General features: G+C 42.3%; 2 protein-coding genes across 5 annotated transcripts in view; one reads left to right on the top strand and one right to left on the bottom strand.

Moving 5' to 3' along the window:
• Positions 1-372: 372 nt before the first annotated feature.
• On the bottom strand, positions 373-10180 carry LOC125311401 (interferon-inducible GTPase 5-like). 2 transcript variants are annotated; one of them, XM_048269413.1, is made up of 4 exons: positions 9921-10180; positions 4946-5713; positions 1062-1244; positions 373-728 (listed from the first exon to the last, which is right to left on the bottom strand). In XM_048269413.1, the coding sequence occupies exons 1-4, from the start codon at positions 10119-10121 to the stop codon at positions 468-470; spliced, it is 1413 nt and encodes a 470-aa protein (XP_048125370.1). In that variant the 5' UTR covers positions 10122-10180; the 3' UTR covers positions 373-467. The 2 variants fall into 2 exon arrangements, with proteins under 2 accessions (XP_048125370.1, XP_048125371.1); XM_048269414.1 differs by having other exon boundaries at positions 4946-5805; positions 9921-10003.
• mtg1 (mitochondrial ribosome-associated GTPase 1) overlaps positions 10092-18082 on the top strand; it is a 17479-nt gene continuing 9488 nt past the window's right edge. For 2 of the 3 annotated variants that reach the window (XM_048269416.1, XM_048269418.1), the window contains exons 1-6: positions 10092-10287; positions 14651-14715; positions 15031-15135; positions 15233-15319; positions 17297-17353; positions 17792-17882. In XM_048269416.1, the coding sequence (XP_048125373.1) occupies positions 10185-10287; positions 14651-14715; positions 15031-15135; positions 15233-15319; positions 17297-17353; positions 17792-17882 (508 nt within the window). In that variant the 5' untranslated portion in view covers positions 10092-10184. The remainder of the gene's footprint in view (positions 10288-14650; positions 14716-15030; positions 15136-15232; positions 15320-17296; positions 17354-17791; positions 17883-18082) is intronic. The other variant, XM_048269417.1, reaches the window with a different exon arrangement.

The following is an 18082-nucleotide window of genomic DNA, read 5'->3' as shown; positions in this document are numbered from 1 at the left end:
ATTAAATTAAATTAAACATAGAATATTTATGTGTGGCGGCCGATTTTTATTTTGTGGCGCCCCGCCACAGATTAGTCAATGTATGGGAAACACTGAGCTAATAACTCAATAAACCCCAATGCTGCGTGTAAATATATAATGTATTTTGGCAAGTCAATTTTAAACTCCTTCAACAAAATTCCCTGATATTCCATGACCTTGCCCCCCAAAGGTATTCCCTGACGTAATGACGTTCCATGTGAAAAGAACATTTTAATGACATTTCAAAATATATCTGCGGGTCGCACTGAGTGAGGAGGAGGGCCGCCAGTTGCCCATCCCTGACTTGGACTTATATAGCGCCTTACGCAGGGTCGCTTAACAAATGGGGGATTAGGGGTCAAAGGACCTATTCATAGGGTAAACTGCTTAGTCTAGCTAACCAGTGGTCAGTGGTCAGTGGAGTTGTTAGCCAGCCTCCTTGGTCATTAGCTGAGTTGAGTTGCCTGCAGGGCTCTCAGCATCACCCTCTCTGCGTCCTGGCTGAGTTCTGAGAGTGCGGTGCTCAGCAGGTAATACCCAGCCATGAAGGACAGGCCTCCAGACACCACGGAGCCCAGCACGGGCACTCTGCTCTCCAGCTGCCTGATGAGGAACTGGGGGGCTGGGCCCAGCTGGGACAGCAGCCGCTCCAGAGTCCCAGAGACCAGCTCACGACCCAACGAAGACCTCACCTCACTGCACAGGTCCTACAGGAGAGCACAAAGGAAAAGCAACAGAGATATAACACAATATATAACACAATATATAGCACAATATATAACACAAGATATAGCACAATATATAACACAAGATATAACACAAGATATATCACAAGATATAACACAATATATAGCACAATATATAGCACAAGTTTAGAGATGGAAATATAACACCATTTATAACAAAAGAAGAGAAACAAGAAATTCATAGCAGCTCCTACGGAAGAACAGGTAATGAAAGAACCAGAACACTTAAGAAGAACAGTCAGGTCAGTATGCTCATAACCAGAACTCTTAGGACAGTTGAACAGTTCAGCTTACGTCATATGTTGTGCCCGTCATAGCTGCCAAGCGATGCAGAGATGCACTGTCCAGGCCGAAGTTCCTCTGGTAATCCCGCAGTGTGTCCATGAGCTTGGGCACTGCCCCGCCGATCGCATCGCCGCGGGTGAAGCCGTCCAGGCACGCAGACATGACTCCTCTCCACAACTCTGCCCCCAGCTCCTTCAGAAAGGACAACTTTTACATTTAACCAGAGGTGGAAAGTAACGAAATACATTTACTCACGTTACTGTATTGAGTAGTTTTTCTGTGTATTTTGTATTTTTTAAGTAGTTTATAAAATCGGTATTTTAAATTTTACTTGATTACATTTTGAGTGAAGTATTGTGCTTCGCTACATCAAAAAATCCCATCCGTTACTTGAGTAAAAAAAAAAAAGTTAAGACTAACGAAAACAGAAAGGGAGAGAAAAGAAATCGCGCCCTAAACCACCAGCCTAGTGATAATGATCAGCATGTAGCCTACAACAGCACATGAATCAAGCTGGCGCCATGCAGTCTTTCTGGGATGGAGATGGAGCTGGATCACCAGATGCATCAGATTACATGTGTAGCCTAACCTATGAAAGTGTATTTTCCGCTATTTCAATGGGTTGTCTCAGTTCGTTTTAGCACTAATGATTGCGGAGATATTCAAGCAAACACCACGGGATTTCGTGTTTTGACATTTGTGCTCACCTTTCTTTGGAAAGAAGTTTATTAGCAGTTGTTTCCCCTCATTTTGATGTCTCTCTTTTTCCTTTTGGCCTTTGTTTTTAGTAACCTGACTTGGCTTTCTTGGAGAAAGACATTGCACCAGCAGAACAACATGCAATGTCTTTCTCCAAGAAAGCCAAGTGCAGGCGGACTAAACCATTTAGCTCTTTAGCAAGGGAGAGTGAGAGTGACCTGAGACAGTTTTCACTATGTTTTGTATACAAAATCCAGTCAGTCAAACTTTAAATTTCGTCTGACATTCATTTTGACATTTAATTTGGAAGTTAAAATATTCAGGTAAAATAAATATATGGTGGAAATAAGTATTGAACGTTTAATTTTTTTTTTCAGTAATTAGCCTAAACTTCCAGTGAGTCAAACATAAGAGTTATGTGTATTAAAGTGAAATGACACAGGAAAAAAGTATTGAACGTGCCTACTGAAATTTCTTCAATACTTTGTGGAAAAGCCTTTGTATGTAAAGACAGCTTCAAGACATTTCCTGTAGCCTATGACAAAACTACTGCAACTACTGCTCAAACCTAAAGGAGAACTCCGGTGATTTTTCACATAGATCTCCATTTCTTAATGTCGCCGAGTACTGTCGGTATGAACAAAACTGAAACAATCAGTTTTACCTAGCTCGAGTTGCTGCAGCTACAGCGCTACACACTGGGAGCATGAACATGGCTGCCTTAGCTGCTGGCTGCAGCAACTCGAGCTAGGACCAAAGTCCTTTTAGGCAAGTACCTCCACTTGGCGGCCATATTGCAAAGCTTTTTGGGCACTTATCGTGCATCTATTTCGGCAGAAATGCATGTGCGAAAGGCTTCACGACACCAATCTTGCTCCAGCGGTGAGATCACAACAGATAATTGGCACGATGTCTTCACAGCACACCACATGATTGGTAGTCTGGGTTTTCCCATGCTGGCTTACGCACGCGGCCTGGATTCTGCCTGGATTCTATGGACTTCGTTTTCACCTCAACGAAGGAACCAATCACAGAACGGAGGGAGGGCAGCAAGACGATGACGACACACCAAAGCCGTTATGAGCTATGTACAAATGCATTTGATAGACATTCGTAGCGCCCAATCAACGGCTCTGGGCATTAAGTAAACCACGTTTCAAATACGAGAAAATGAATGTCTAGTTCCCAGACCCCATCTCAATGAGCCAGGCTACATGATTGGCTCAATGTATTCACAACACACCACATGATTGGCTCAATGTATTCACATGTCGACGTTTTGCCGCGGAAGGGTTGTGATATGTGTAGACAACGTTACAAACTAACCCCATGCATTACTACGGAGGATTTTTTGAGTGCTGTATCTGCTCATTAGAAAGTCTCTGGTAAAACTGGTTGTTCTGGTACCCCCCCCCCCCCCCCCCAAAAAAAAAAGTAACTAAGTAACTTTTACTTAAAAGTACATTTTAAATGAACTACTTTTTACTTTTACTTGAGTACATTTTCAGATCGGTATTTTAACTTGTACTTGAGTAATATTTCATCAAGGTATTGGTACTTTTACTTGAGTACAATATTTTCGTACTTTTTTCACCTCTGCATTTAACTACATTTAACCCAAATGTTTACTCAAAATCAATTACTCAGTCACATCAAGAGAACACCTTTGTGGAGGAACACTCTGTTTCAAAAATATTTTACAAACAAAAAAGTGTTAGCACAGAATATCAACAAGCAATACATTATTACTATTTGTTTTATTAATACATGATTTATTTTCAATATTACATGATTATTATATTATTTCTCTGCTAATTGGAATACTGTATCTAGGTTTAACTGCTCCCTCTACTGATTTGTACTGGGATTATGATTGTAATTGTGCTCAAATTAGGAACTGCACCACAGAGGACAAAAGGATAAAGAACAAATTAAAGAACATTGTGAGGTCACAGGAAGTCACTTAATGCCCTGTGTTCTTTTGGTTCCACTGGCAGAGGGATCACATTCAAGCACTTAGCTGATGCTTTTACCCAAAGTGACATAGAACAATCAACAAAGCGACTTAGAACAATCAAGGTACAATAAGGACCAATAAAGGTACAGTGCCACTAGGATACTGTGTATGCACTAATAAGAACTAGCAGCACCATCCCCATGGTTACAGTGCCACTAGGATGCTGTATACACACCAATAAGAACTAGCAGCACCATCCCCATGGTTACAATGCCACTAGGATACTGTATACACACAAATAAGAACTAGCAGCACCATCTCCATGGAAAGAGTGCCACTAGGATGCTGTGTATGCACCAATAAGAACTAGCAGCACCATCTCCATGGTTACAGTGCCACTAGGATGCTGTGTATGCACCAATAAGAACTAGCAGCACCATCCCCATGGTTACAGTGCCACTAGGATACTGTGTATGCACCAATAAGAACTAACAGCACCATCCCCACGGTTACACACATGGCTGATGAGAATATCTTTCTGTGCTGTAACTCCAAGCACCAGTTGAGTGAATGTGTCTCATTTTTGAGGTCACAGAGTGTCAGTAGATGTCCTGAGCTCTTTTGGCTTCACTGGCAGAGGAGCAAATTACACAGACATCACAGGTTTGATGATGGTTTGGGATTGCACATGGCCTATACTGTTCATCACGGGTTTGGGATTGCTCATAGCCTATACTGTTCAACATGGCTTTGGGATTGCTCATAGCCTATACTGTTCATCACAGGTTTGATAATGGGTTTGGAATTGCTCGTAGCCTATACTGTTCATCACGGGTTTAATGATGGTTTGGGATTGCTCATAGCCTATACTGTTCATCACGGGTTTGATAATGGGTTTGGGATTGCACATGGCCTATACTGTTCATCACAGGTTTGATGATGGGTTTGGGATTGCACATGGCCTATACTGTTCATCACAGGTTTGATGATGGGTTTGGGATTGCACATGGCCTATACTGTTCAAAATGTGTATCTCTGCTGTAAGTCAATGTGGCTAAAAGCATCATCAGCTAAGTGATGGGAGGTAGATGTGACTACACCTGTTTTCTTGTGCTCCACTAGGGTGGAGGTGTGGCTGGGTGATGGAGGTACTGTAGATGTGACTACACCTGTTTCTTGTGCTCCACTAGGGTGGAGGTGTGGCTAGGTGATGGAGGTACTGTAGATGTGACTACACCTGTTTCTTGTGCTCCACTAGGGTGGAGGTGTGGCTGGGGAGGGACAGGAGGAGGGCGCGTCTCTTCAGACCGTCCAGGTCGTCCAGCAGGCTGGTCTGCAGCAGGACCAGATCGAAGCTCTGCGGCTCGAAACAGGAGATCAGGAACACCTTTTGTTCCTTCAGCCCAGTCCTTCTCAGGTTCTCCAAGCAGTCTGTTCTGATCTCCTGCAGAACATCTGCGTCAGTCCTGGACTGTGGGCCTCGTCGGCGTGCGTTTGCCTGTAGCTCTCGGTCCACTTTGTTGCGTACGAAGTAGAAGTGCTTCCCGGCCTCCGAGATGGCGCCGGCAAGTTGGGCGTGGCACTCTCGGAACCGCTCGGAGGCCAGGATGATGAAGAAGTCGTACGTCCGCAGCAGACCAACGTCCTCCAGGTAGCGCTCTGGACGGAACGCCGGAGTTCCTATGCCCGGCAAATCCCACAGACGCACGTTTGGAGCAGTAGGGTGGGCGTATGCGGAAGCTTTCTGTGTGGTTTCCGTGACACCTGTTTCCGCAGCACCGGGATCGTCGTCACGGAGACAGCGGAAGGCGTTGATGAAGGAGGACTTGCCTGCTCCGGCCTCCCCGGTCACTGCAATGTCTAGAGTGGTGGAGTCCGCCTGTTCCAGCATGCCTCGCACCTGACCCATCACCACGGAAACCACACCAGACGGCAGCATGGAACTCATCTCACTTATCTCCCGCTCACTGATTGGTTGAGGGGACGCCATGGTGATGTACGCTGCCTATAAGTAGTATAGGGAGGGAAAGTGAAAACCAGCGCCCCAAGTGGTTGCGTTCCTATCGAAGAGCAGCTCCAATGTTAAGTCCAATAGACCTATTTTAAAGAAAATATTGTGAAGCCAAATCAGCGATGTTATCCACCAAAAATATTTTTCAGTGTCTATACAGTAATAATCTTCTAACTGTGAAAATGTCAGACCATATTTTGCCTTATTTATAAAAATCGAAATTGCTCCTTTTGTTTCATAAACGAACTACAAAAAAAGTCACGTGACTTTACCCTTCGACTCACGGTAGCATGGTTTGTTTATTAGCCTGGTTAGCATTGACACTTAACACTTACTGCCAGCTCTTCATGTGAGTAGAAGCACAACACCAGTTATCCAGACATAAAGGTAATCACCACAGGGTTAACATCGCGCTCCGTTATTACAAAAATATGTTAAGCCAGTGATGCAAATTGCCGTATTGATCAGTTAGAGATTAAGCGCCCAAACCTGTGATATCACATGCAGCTGTAGTTCGTTATCACCGTGTTACGACAAAAACTCAAAACAATTCAACTGATCCTAAAAATAAGGTATGACCACTTGAAGCAATAGAGGTGACCCCAGTGCCTAACATATGGAAGGCATTAAATTAAGATCCCAATGTGCACCGAGATATATTTTTTCTAAAACAAAAACCCATCCACTCCGCTAAACTCTAGGAACGCAACCACTAGATGGCGATGAGATTACTTTCCCCTCCCTATACATGGATTTCTATGCAACGTCACGACAACGTGCGTGCGCAACCAAGAGGCAGAAAGCACCATAGAACAGCATAAAGCGTGCGCAACCAAGAGGCAGAAAGCACCATAGAACAGCAGAAAGCACCATAGAACAGCATAGAACAGCATAGAGCACCATTGAACAGCAGAAAGCACCATAGAACAGCAGAAAGCAATGCAAACGCACAGAAGAATAAAATGAGTTTTTGCACCAATTGGAAATCACAACGGTTAGAGAACGTTAAATATGTTAAACATGTTCAATATCCCTAACGGAATGCATGTCTTCGCCAAAAATGACAAAATACGATGTTATATTAATAATGCAAATGAACGGCAAACTTTGAAATATAGTCTGAAATGAGATGTTATTGTTATTGAGACAACAGGGGTACAAAAAAATCTGATTGTAGCTTACAGCAGCCGACTATTTAGGTTTATAACGTTGTGGACGGCCCCGAAGCGTCTTCTGCCCCCCGGCTGCGCTCGCATCTAGTTTTGTTGGTAAACGGGAAACCTGTGTATAGAGTGTGTGAATAAAGACTTACGTAAAGGCTAATACTGCAAGTGGAAGTCAGCTGAATTGTAGATATCAAAAGCAATCTCAATAGTAAGGCTGCAACTAATAAATATTTTAATAGTAGATTAATCTGTAGATTATTTTCTAGATCGGTCACGCAGTTGTTTAAACTATAAAATGCCAGCAAATGGTGAAACATGTTAAAGAGTGTTTCCCAAAGCCCAAGAACGTTTCCCTCAAATGCCGTTTAGTCCACACGCCAAAAGCGTTTAATTTACCTTTATAGAGGAGCAAACATTAATTTAATAGTTAATTGTTATTGTTTTATTGTGATTAATCAATTCAGCTAAATGTTGCAGCCATAGCCTACACTACGGCTATAATTGCTCTCTCCTAAGCCGCTCACCAGGGGACTACTCCAAAGGTATCACCTGAAACTGTGCACTGACAGGTTCACGGGCAGATCAGTCTGGCCAGCCAACATTGGAAAGTTAATTTCAAAAGTGAAACCACATTTCGGAGGTTGGAGAGAGAGAGAGAGAGAGAGAGACTCGAAGCGACACTTGGACAGTGTTTTGGGGGTTTAGTTTAGAACCACTGTAGTCCGGCAGCCAAATGCCATAATTTAGGTGAACCTGGTTTTGTCGGTTAAAGTTTTTTTTTTTACTGTTTCTTGCTTCCAAAGGGTAACTCAATAAGATTAGAGAGGGTGCCCGGTGATATCCCTTGGGCAATTCTCGATAGTAAGCCTTTCTTGTCCAATGTGTTGAAAATAAGGCGAGGCTCCACAGGTGAATAGGGTACAAAAATGAACTAGCAGATATCACTATGAAACTTCCCCAGTTGATTACTTACATTAATATGGAACAAAATGTATTACAAGTGATCTGTAATATAAAGTTTGAATATGCAAATTAAGCATAATCGAATTAAATATGTGCTGATTTGCATAAACAAAAAAAAACTAAATCAGAACATTGGATGAAGCCAGGTTCAAAATTACTTTTTCATTGTGTTGACATATTAGATGAAAAGTCTTTTACACATGGTTAATATAGGATGTTGCCCAAGGGATATCACTGGGCACCCTCCTAAATATTAAAGAGCCACCCCAAGTCAACAAGTCTAAGCAAAAAATATTAAATAAATAACCCCCAAAACCAGGTCTGACCCCATGGCTCCCGGACTGGCATTATCTGAAATATAGAAATTCATTAATTTGCTTAGTAAAGGGTTGAATTTCCAAATTTGTCTAAAAAATCTGAAAAAACTGTCTGAAAAACTACCACACAGAACACTGTATTTTAGTACATTTTAATTGAGTTGATTTGCATTTAATGAGTATGCCTACTCATCTTGAAATTAGAGGTATATCCTATTTTTTCATGATTGGGCTTTTTCATATTTAAACATTAAAGGGACACCAGGCAAGCCTGATGCTTTTTCTCTACGGAACTCCCCCTCGCTCGGCCTGTAGCTCTTCTCCTTTGTGTCTTCCATCAGGGTTTTCGCTGCTTCTTCGCCGGCTCTGCTATTATACTAGCCTGGCTAGCGCCACCACTTCTCAATGAGACGTGGTCTGGGAACCAAACGTTCATTTTCTCGTATTTGAAAAAAATGCCCAGACCCGTTTATTGGGTGCCATGGATGTCTATCAAATGCGTCTGTGCATAGCTCATCATCGTCTTGCTTTCCCCCCTGTTCTGTGATTGGTTCCCTTTCTCAGGCGAAAATTTGCTCCATGGTCTCCAGGCTGCCTTAGCAGCGTGAATCAAATCGCGCGCAAGGCAGCATGGGAACACCCAGGCTACCATTATACACACGTTTGCAACAATCGCTAGCGTTTCGTTAGCCTGCCTCTTTGCTGTGGATGCAGGATGTAAACTGATCCTGCTTCGGTCGGTGGGTACGATACACTGAACTTGCAAGTGGGATATTCTTCCTACAGGCAGTAGGGGCGGGCGAGAGAGTCTTCATTCGCCCTGTAATTAAAGTCATTTAACCATATACCGACTTAGGAAGATGAGTAATTAACACGAAAACGTTGCCTGGTGTCCCTTTAAATTACAGAAAACTTGTAATACAAATTTCCTGTGTAAAAGACTTTTCATTTAATATGTGAACACAATGAAAAAGTAGGCTAATTTTGAACCCGGCTTCATCTAATGTTCAGATTTTTTTCTTTTTAAACTTTATGCAAATCAGCACATATTTAATTAGATTGTGCCTAATTTGCATATTTAAACATTACATTTCAGATCACTTGTAATACATTTGTTTTCCATATTAATTTAAGTAATCAACTGGGGAAGTTTCATAGTGATATCTGCTAGTTATTTCTTTTACCCTATTCACTTGTCTCACCTTGTATTCAATACATTGAACAAGAAAGGGTTAATATACAAAATTGCCCAAGGGATATCACTGGGCACCCTCCTAAATCTTAAAGAGATACCCCTAGTCTACAAGATTCTGCAAAAAAAAAAAAAAAAAAAACTTTAACCGACAAAACCAGGTCTGACCACATGGCTGCTGGACTACTGCCACTAAGTTACAGTGTGTGCTTATCATTGTGCATTTAGGATCCCCGAAGAGCTATATCTTCTTCACGCACGCCAAGGCTGACAAGAATGATTAGGTTGCCTTCACAATTGTTTTAAAACACTTGAAAATAGGCCACTCAAAATAGCCTGCCCTACTTGAAGTTGAACTTGAACTTGAAGTTACATTGAGAACTAGCAGGAGAGTATTGGGAGCGGTAGGCTAATAGAAACTAAGATTTAAGAAGTAATAGGCTGGCTAGACGGCTACCGAATAACCTAGAACTACTAAACAGAAATTCTGATAACCAACCAGCTGAATCCCGAAACCTATCGAACGATCCCATTTAGAATGCCAAAGAATTAAGTTACTTTACCTGTCTCCGATCAGTGTCACCCGCGAAGTCACAGCAAATCCAACTTTCACGCCACGGATCGAAAGTTATCGGTGACAGATTTCCGTGACTGAAATCAGTGCGTGGGCCTTGTATCTTCCTAACCACTTGGTGGCGGTAAGTGTAAACATTGGTAGCTTGTCCATTGGAAAACACGAAGAACAACTGTTTACTTGCCCTCATGGTAGATTATGTGTTGAAGGTCTGCTTGCAGTGTGATTGAATGTCAAAGTTATTTTATCCACGATGAAGCTTTATCGGACTTTACAGAATGCTGTGAAATTCAGGTCGGCGTTTGATTTCGGCGAGAGGGAAGTGGCGCATTGGTTTCCCGGTCATATGGCAAAAGGTTCGTTCCTTATGCTTAACCCATTTAAGCCAGGATGCAGGGGAGTATTGTTGCGCTCAGATGATCTAGAGTTTTAGCCAGGTGCGTTTAAACCAAGAGTTGAAGAGAGAGAGAGGAGTAGTTCGCACACTGAAAGAATTAACTTAAACAAAGTCTACAGCAAGAGTTTGTCCATTTAATTTTGGGAGCACGAGCAGACGTTTCAGCCGTCCGGCTGTGAGCATTGAGAATAGCCGGACGGCTGAAACGTCTGCTCGTGCTCCCAAAATTAAATGGACAAACTCTTGCTGTAGACTTTAAGTTAATTCTTTCAGTGTGCGAACAACTCCCTCTCTAACCCATTTAAGCCCAAATTTTCCCCAGACATGCAAATATGGAAGTCATGTGTTATTAGCAACCCTTTGAAGTAATCAATAATTATTTTTTTCTAAAAATTTAGAAAAGTAGATGAAAAAGTGAGTTTTATTACCGGTCACAGGTGGGATATGCTTATACTCAAAAAGGTTGCTCAAATTGCTTTTTTGTTAAAATAAAGGTATTCTGACAGGACTTTTCAAACTGATATGAACACTGAGACCAATGGCAATAATAAATATGAAAAACATGTAAACATTGTTTATTTACCAGGAGCTTCGGCTCGTTAAAATAGAACCTTGAATGTGTATGTCTGTGCGTGCGTGTGTGCCTGCATGTAGAGTTAGTGTATATGATCTGTGTGTGTGTATCTGCATGGGGTGTGAGTTAGTGTGCATAGAATAGAATAAATTTTTAATGTCCACCAAGGTGGACATTTTTCTTTGGCTCACCAGACATAAAAGACAGATAGACATACAGCCACAATATCATCTCAGACATATGAGTTGAAATATCATGATAAAATACATAGAAAAGAATAAGAGTAAAAAATACATAAAAATAAAAATAAAAGAAGAAATAGCATCTCAGTTTGATATTGTCACTTGGTTTGATTGAGGATACTGATGGCATTTGGAGTAAAGGATTTTAAATCCACTTTTGGCCAGAGGCACTCTGTAGTGCCTTCCAGACTTCAGGAGCTCAAACTGGCTAGAGAGAGGGTGTGACCCAGAGCCATATAAAGAGAGAGGGTGTGGCCCAGAGCCATATAAAGAGAGAGGGTGTGGCCCAGAGCCATATAAAGAGAGAGGGTGTGGCCCAGAGCCATATAAAGAGAGAGGGTGTGTACTACCTCCATGGTACTATCTGCAGAGAGAGGGTGTGTTCTATCCATACCTCCATGGTTCTATCTGCAATGATTTTCCTAGCTTTCTTTCTCATTCTGTCAGTACATATTTGTGCCAGATGTCTTTGAGGTCTTCCTACTATTTTACTAGCCATTGACACTATCCTATTTAGTTTGTTCCTGGATCTACAGCTTAGGTGTCCAAACCAAGCAGAGAGGTGAAAGGTTAACACACTTTCAATGTGTGTGGTGTATACTAGCTCAGTTATCTGAGCACTAACACCCAGACGGCTCAGTCTTCTAAGGAGACTGAGTCGTTGTGAGTATTTCTTAAAAATGTACTCGGTGTTGTCTGAAAAACTGAGATGGTTGTCAACAACCGTACCTAGGTATTTAAAAGTTCCCACAGTTTCAACTGCTAGGCCATTAAGTGAAACTGGCTCTGTTGTGTGTTGTTTTTTGCAGAAGACTAACTCCTTTGTTTTTGACACATTGATCTCTAGCTCGCTATCATTGCACCATGCTTCAAGGGTCAGAATATCCACCAGAACCCTCTCCATTGTTTTACACTATATGGAGGTGATGGCTATAGGTCGGAAATCTTCAGGCTGACTCGCACCTGGCTTTTTTGGTATGGGTCTTATTAGAGAAAATTTCCAGGACGTGGGTCCACCTGCAACTAGGAGGGCGTTAAATAGCCTTGAGAAGACACCTTTTAATTGTGGGGCACAGTCTTTCAGTAAGCGGGCTTTCAGGCCATCTGGGCCAGTGGCTTTATTTGGTTTCAGTTTGGTGAGGCTTTTGGTAACAGCTTTTTCTGTAATAAATATTGCTGAACCTATGGGGAGAGGTCATCACACTCAACCTTATTATCCACAACATCAAACCTGCAGAAGAACTTATTCATTACCTCTACAAGTCCTTGACTGTAAACTGCAGGACTGTCAGCTTTTTTACAACTTTTCCCCATTAAAGTGTTTAAGCCCTCCCAAGCCTGTTTTATGTTACCGCTAAATTTGCTCTCTATCTTGTTTTTATATTCAATCTTTGCCTTTAGGATAGGCTACCCCGTTAGTTCTTTCCTTTTTTCCCGCGCTAGTTCCATATTGCCTGAGCAAAATGCAGTTTTTCTGTCATTAAGACAGATTTTTAATTGTTTAGAAACCCAGGGTTTATTATTTGGGAATATTTTAATAGTCTTTGTTTCTGACACACAGTCCTCGCAGAATTTAATGTATGATGTTATAGTGTCCGTAAGTTCATTCCCATCCTGGCAGGATTCAAAGAAGGTGTCCCAATTTGTGTTTTCAAAGCAGTCCCTGAGTCGATCTTTGTTTGTTTCAGACCACACCTGTATCTTAGGCAGGAGGTGGATTACATTATGGTCGGATTTCCCACGATTGTGGACAAATAGACACAGTCCCCCTCCGATGGGTTTACCTGAGCCGCACTCATTTCTGTCTGCTCTTATTGTGGTATACCCAGACAGACTTGGAGTTTCATGATGGTCTTTGAGCCATGATTCCGTCAAACACACAAGGTTGCTCTGTCTGAATTCACAGTCATGTTCTGCTCTTAACGCCAGTTCATCGAGTTTGTTGCTTACCGATCGAGCGTTGGTCAGAGTGATGACAGGCAGTGGGAATCTGCTGCGGCGTCTCCTTAGTCGGTGCCTCACGCCTCCCCTTGAGCCTCGCTTGTTCCTTGCTTTCCTCCTCCTCTCTGGCCATTTAGCAGGCCGTCGGATTTCCACACAGTCAGCAGGTAGAGGTGGTGGGGCTACACCAGTTAGTCGTAGGGAGAGCAGGTGCTCGCGGGTGTAAGTGAGGTAGTCTTGAAGGCCTGGCAAGCAGTCCCCAGTTCCAAACGCCGATAGGCAAAGTATAATCCATAGAAAGGCGATTTTCATGACGATAAAGTCCATAGTGAGATGCTATTTTTAGCAAGTGATACAAATCCAACGGAATGATAAAAACATATGAACGAGTATAAAACGAGTCTAAAAACACAGACAAACAAACGGTGAGCACAGGGTCAGCAGCTGGCCGTGCCCCCGGAAGTTCATGCGGCCTTACACTATTGTGTGTGTGTGTGTGTGTGTGTGTGTGTGTGTATATATATATATCTATATATATATATATATATATATATATATATATATATAATGTGTGTGTGTGTGTATATCTGTGTGTATTTGTGTGTGTGTGTATCTGTGTGTGTGAGTGTGTATGTCTGTGTGTGTGTGTGTGTATGTCTGTGAGTGTGTGTGTCTGTGTGTGTGAATATGTGAATATGTGTATGTGTGTGAGTGTATGTCTGTGTGTGTGTGTGAGTGTGTATATCTGTGTGTGAGTATGTATGTGTGTGTGTATCTGTGTGTGAGTGTGTGTATGTCTCTGTATGTGTGTATGTATGAGTATGTGTATGTCTGTGTGTTTGTAGGTGTAGAAGTATGTGTGCATCTAGATACAACATTCTATCCCACCGGTCACTATTGTGACCGTTAACATGTTTAAAGACCATGTGTACAAAAAATATTTGTCCTATGTTTATTTTAACATACTTTAAAAACCTTTTATTTGGGAGCTGTGAGGCCGTCATCCTCTTCTCAAGGTGCAACAAGAAAGTAAACAGCTTTGGTCATGTGACAATTTACTCAAAACATTTGACACTGCACACATTTAATTGAAACACTCTATTGTTTCAATATTTACTGAAAGAGTATTGGGATATTCCCCAGTTACAGTTTTAGAGGCTTATAAGTACATATTTTTTTTCGGTCACAATTGTGACCGATGAGGTGAAATGGGTTAACCTACAGCGAACCTAAAGACAGCAGATAGCAATGGCAACATTAAAAACCTCGTCTTTATGCCCCACACATTTCATTGTACAGTGCACACTTGTTTAGATTATATACTCTCATTGAGAGCGACAGTATGGGGCCCGTTCTCAGGGTCACAACAGAATGGTGCAGCACGTGGGGTCGAACTCTCAACCCTCAGGTGTTCCATTTGCCCAACCTCCCAACCACTACTAAACCACGACTACCACATCGGCTTCTCTATGTAGCCAACCAGCCTAGCTGTTATATGCTTTGTCATGTTCTCTGAAGATGTATGATATGAATGAAGTGTGACTGATTCTGTTTCTCCTTATCAGGACTCAAGCAGATGAGAGCAAACCTGAAGAATGTTGACTGCATCATAGAAATCCACGACGCCAGAATATCCTTCTTTACCTGCTTACATGATGCAGTCTGTATACCTATGGCATTTCCTATTCTGTTTCTCTGTGACATTATGTTCTTTAACTGCCATGTCCTATTCTGTTTCTCTGTGACATTATGTTCTTTAACTGCCATGTCCTATTCTGTTTCTCTGTGACATCATGTTCTTTAACTGCCATGTCCTATTCTGTTTCTCTGTGACATCATGTTCTTTAACTGCCATGTCCTATTCTGTTTCTCTGTGACATCATGTTCTTTAACTGCCATGTCCTATTCTGTTTCTCTGTGACATCATGTTCTTTAACTGGGCTACATTCCTTACTCCGGGAGAAACCCTCTCTTTCAGGAGTCGTTAGACATCCGTCCCCACCTATTAGTCCTGAACAAAGTGGACTTGGCGGACACCTCAAATAAGCACGTATGACCACAGTTATTATGCTGTCTCTTTTAAAAACCTGGTCAACGTAGTTGCATTACCCAAAGTTCATAGTGTCCACACCTGTTTGTGTCCCCAGAGCATTATAAGACGGCTGGAGAAAGACGGCATCAGGAACGTCATTTTCACTGATTGTTTGAGGCAGCGGGATGACAACGTGAAAAAGGTAAAGCTAGATCACATGGCAACGCTCGATCACATGACAACGCTCGATCACATGACAATGCTAGATCGTCATGACAACGCTAGATCACATGATAGCGCTAGATCGTCATGACAACTCTAGATCACATGACCACGCTAGATCACATGACCACGCTAGATCACATGACAACGCTAGATCACATGACAACGCTAGATCACATGACTGTTTTTTAGCCCATTTTTGCATGGTTCTCAGTGAGGTTTTCTTTATTTTTATAATTAATCATGAGTCACGTTTTTTAAATCATTTTATCATTAATGAGTACATACCCTTCTTCTTACTAATGAATCCCACCCCATAGTTCTCAGGCACCATGTTTTTATTTATTGCAAACATTGGTGCTTATTTAATGTAAACATTGGTGTATATTTATTGCAAATATTGGTGCTTATTTATTGCAAACATTGATGCTTAACAAACTTAACTGACCATGTCTCTGATTAGTTCTTAAGGCCTGGATCCCTGATTAGCTCTTGAAGGTTAAAGGTACACTATGCAAGATATTCACCTTAATTAAACCTTTACAAAGACAATTTGATGGTAAACAAACTTGTAATAGGGGAATCATATACCTAGCATAGCAATACAGCATAGCTGTAGTGTTCATCTAGCATAGCCGTACAGCATACAGCATAGCTGTAGTGTTCACCTAGCATAGCCATACAGCATAGCTGTAGTGTTCACCTAGCATAGCCGTACAGCATAGCTGTAGTGTTCATCTAGCATAGCCGTACAGCATACAGCATAGCTGTAGTGTTCACCTAGCATAGCCATACAGCATAGCTGTAGTGTTCACCTAGCATAGCCGTACAGCATAGCTGTAGTGTTCACCTAGCATAGCCATACAGCATAGTCGTAGTGTTCACCTAGCATAGCCATACAGCATAGCTGTAGTGTTCACCTAGCATAGCCGGACAGCATAGCTGTAGTGTTCACCTAGCATAGCCGTACAGCATACAGCATAGCTGTAGTGTTCACCTAGCATAGCCGTACAGCATACAGCATAGCTGTAGTGTTCACCTAGCATAGCCGTACAGCATACAGCATAGCTGTAGTGTTCACCTAGCATAGCCATACAGCACAGCCGTAGTGTTCACCTAGCATAGCCATACAGCATAGCTGTAGTGTTCACCTAGCATAGCTGTAGTGTTCACCTAGCATAGCCGTACAGCATACAGCATAGCCGTAGTGTTCACCTAGCATAGCCATACAGCATAGCTGTAGTGTTCACCTAGCATAGCCATACAGCACAGCCGTATTGTTCACCTAGCATTGCCATAGAGCACAGCCGTAGCGAGTCGCAACTTAATGAACTGTCGACTTGAAGGCATCTCGCAAGAATTGTGAAACATTGCCTTGTCAGCAGATATCTCTTTGGAGAAAGTTTGTTCCTGTTGTTAATCCTTCGCCTCCACAACAAAAGCATTTTCATTTTGTACAGGGGAAACAAGCCATGACTAGTAGGCTATTTACAACAGCAAAGTAAAATATAAATATGTCGTTATTTACAATGGCAGAGTAAAATATAAATATCAACGCCAGAGTAAAATATAAATATGTCGCTATTTACAACGGCAGAGTAAATAAATATATTGCTATTTACAACGGCAAAGTAAAATATAAATATGTCACTATTTACAACGGCAGAGTAAAATATAAATATATTGCTATTTACAACGGCAGAGTAAAATCTATCGTGACTCTAGTGGGAGCTATACAGTCGTCAAAAATACCTGAAACTGCGTAGTATACCTTTAAAGGGATGCCTGGATCCCTGTTTAGTCCTATTGGCTTGGAAAGCAAAAGTGTGTAGAGGCTGGTGTGTTGTACATTAATGAAATCAGTTGTGTTGTTGACTGATGTGTGTGAGGTTGGTGTGTTGTACATTAATGAAATCAGTCGTGTTGTTGACTGATGTGTGCGTCCTCTGCCCCTCAGGTAGTTCCTCAGGTGGTCGAGCTGATCGAGAATCGTCCACGTTTTCACAGAGATGAGGTGAGACACAAACCAGTGAAGTCCTGGCCTCATCTTGGTCATCATAGTTCTCAGTTCCTTGTAAGAACTATGAGAACTACACCCAGCACCCATCCTTTAAGGATGTTGATCCAGGAGCATGCACATTCAGACTGACTCAGTTCTACTGACGTTCTGCTGACGGTCTGACTCAGTTCTACTGACGTTCTGCTGACGTTCTGATTTCCTCAGTTCTACTGACGTTCTGCTGACGTTCTGACTCTGTTCTGCTGACGTTCTGATTTCCTCTGGTTCCCAGGAGAGGAACTACTCGGTTCTGCTGACGTTCTGATTTCCTCAGTTCTGCTGACGTTCTGCTGATGTTCTGATTTCCTCAGTTCTGCTGACGTTCTGATTTCCTCAGTTCTGCTGACGTTCTGACTCAGTTCTGCTGACGTTCTGATTTCCTCTGGTTCCCAGGAGAGGAGCTACTGCCTCATGGTGATCGGAGTTCCCAACGTTGGAAAGTCGTCGTTCATCAACGCCCTACGAAGAACCAACCTGAAGAAAGGTATCAGATGTGGCCACTGAGCTTCACAGGGTGTGCGTGCGTGCGTGCGTGCGTGCATGCGTGTGTGTGTGTGTGTTCGCATGTGAGCGTGCGTGCGTGTGTCTGCCTGTGTGTGTGTGTGTGTCTGCCTGTGTGTGTGTGTGTGTGTGTGTGTGTGTGTGTTTGCTTGCATGTGCGTTTGCATGTGTGTGTACTCAAAG

This window comes from Alosa alosa, chromosome 18 (genome assembly GCF_017589495.1).
Source record: "Alosa alosa isolate M-15738 ecotype Scorff River chromosome 18, AALO_Geno_1.1, whole genome shotgun sequence".
In the NCBI taxonomy this organism is placed as follows: Eukaryota; Metazoa; Chordata; class Actinopteri; order Clupeiformes; family Clupeidae; genus Alosa; species Alosa alosa.
Note: the sequence above shows the minus strand (reverse complement) of the source record. Positions and strands in the feature narration are given on the sequence as shown.

Bases quoted from the DNA above. Each gene is read 5' to 3' on its own strand.
- LOC125311401 (XM_048269413.1), bottom strand. From the start codon at position 10,121: ATGAGGGCAAGTAAACAGTTGTTCTTCGTGTTTTCCAATGGACAAGCT. The intron at 5,714-9,920 runs GTAAAGTAACTT...TACTACTTATAG, and splicing joins GTGACACTGATCGGAGACAG to GCAGCGTACATCACCATGGC. The intron at 729-1,061 runs GTAAGCTGAACT...GCTCTCCTGTAG, and splicing joins TGACGGGCACAACATATGAC to GACCTGTGCAGTGAGGTGAG.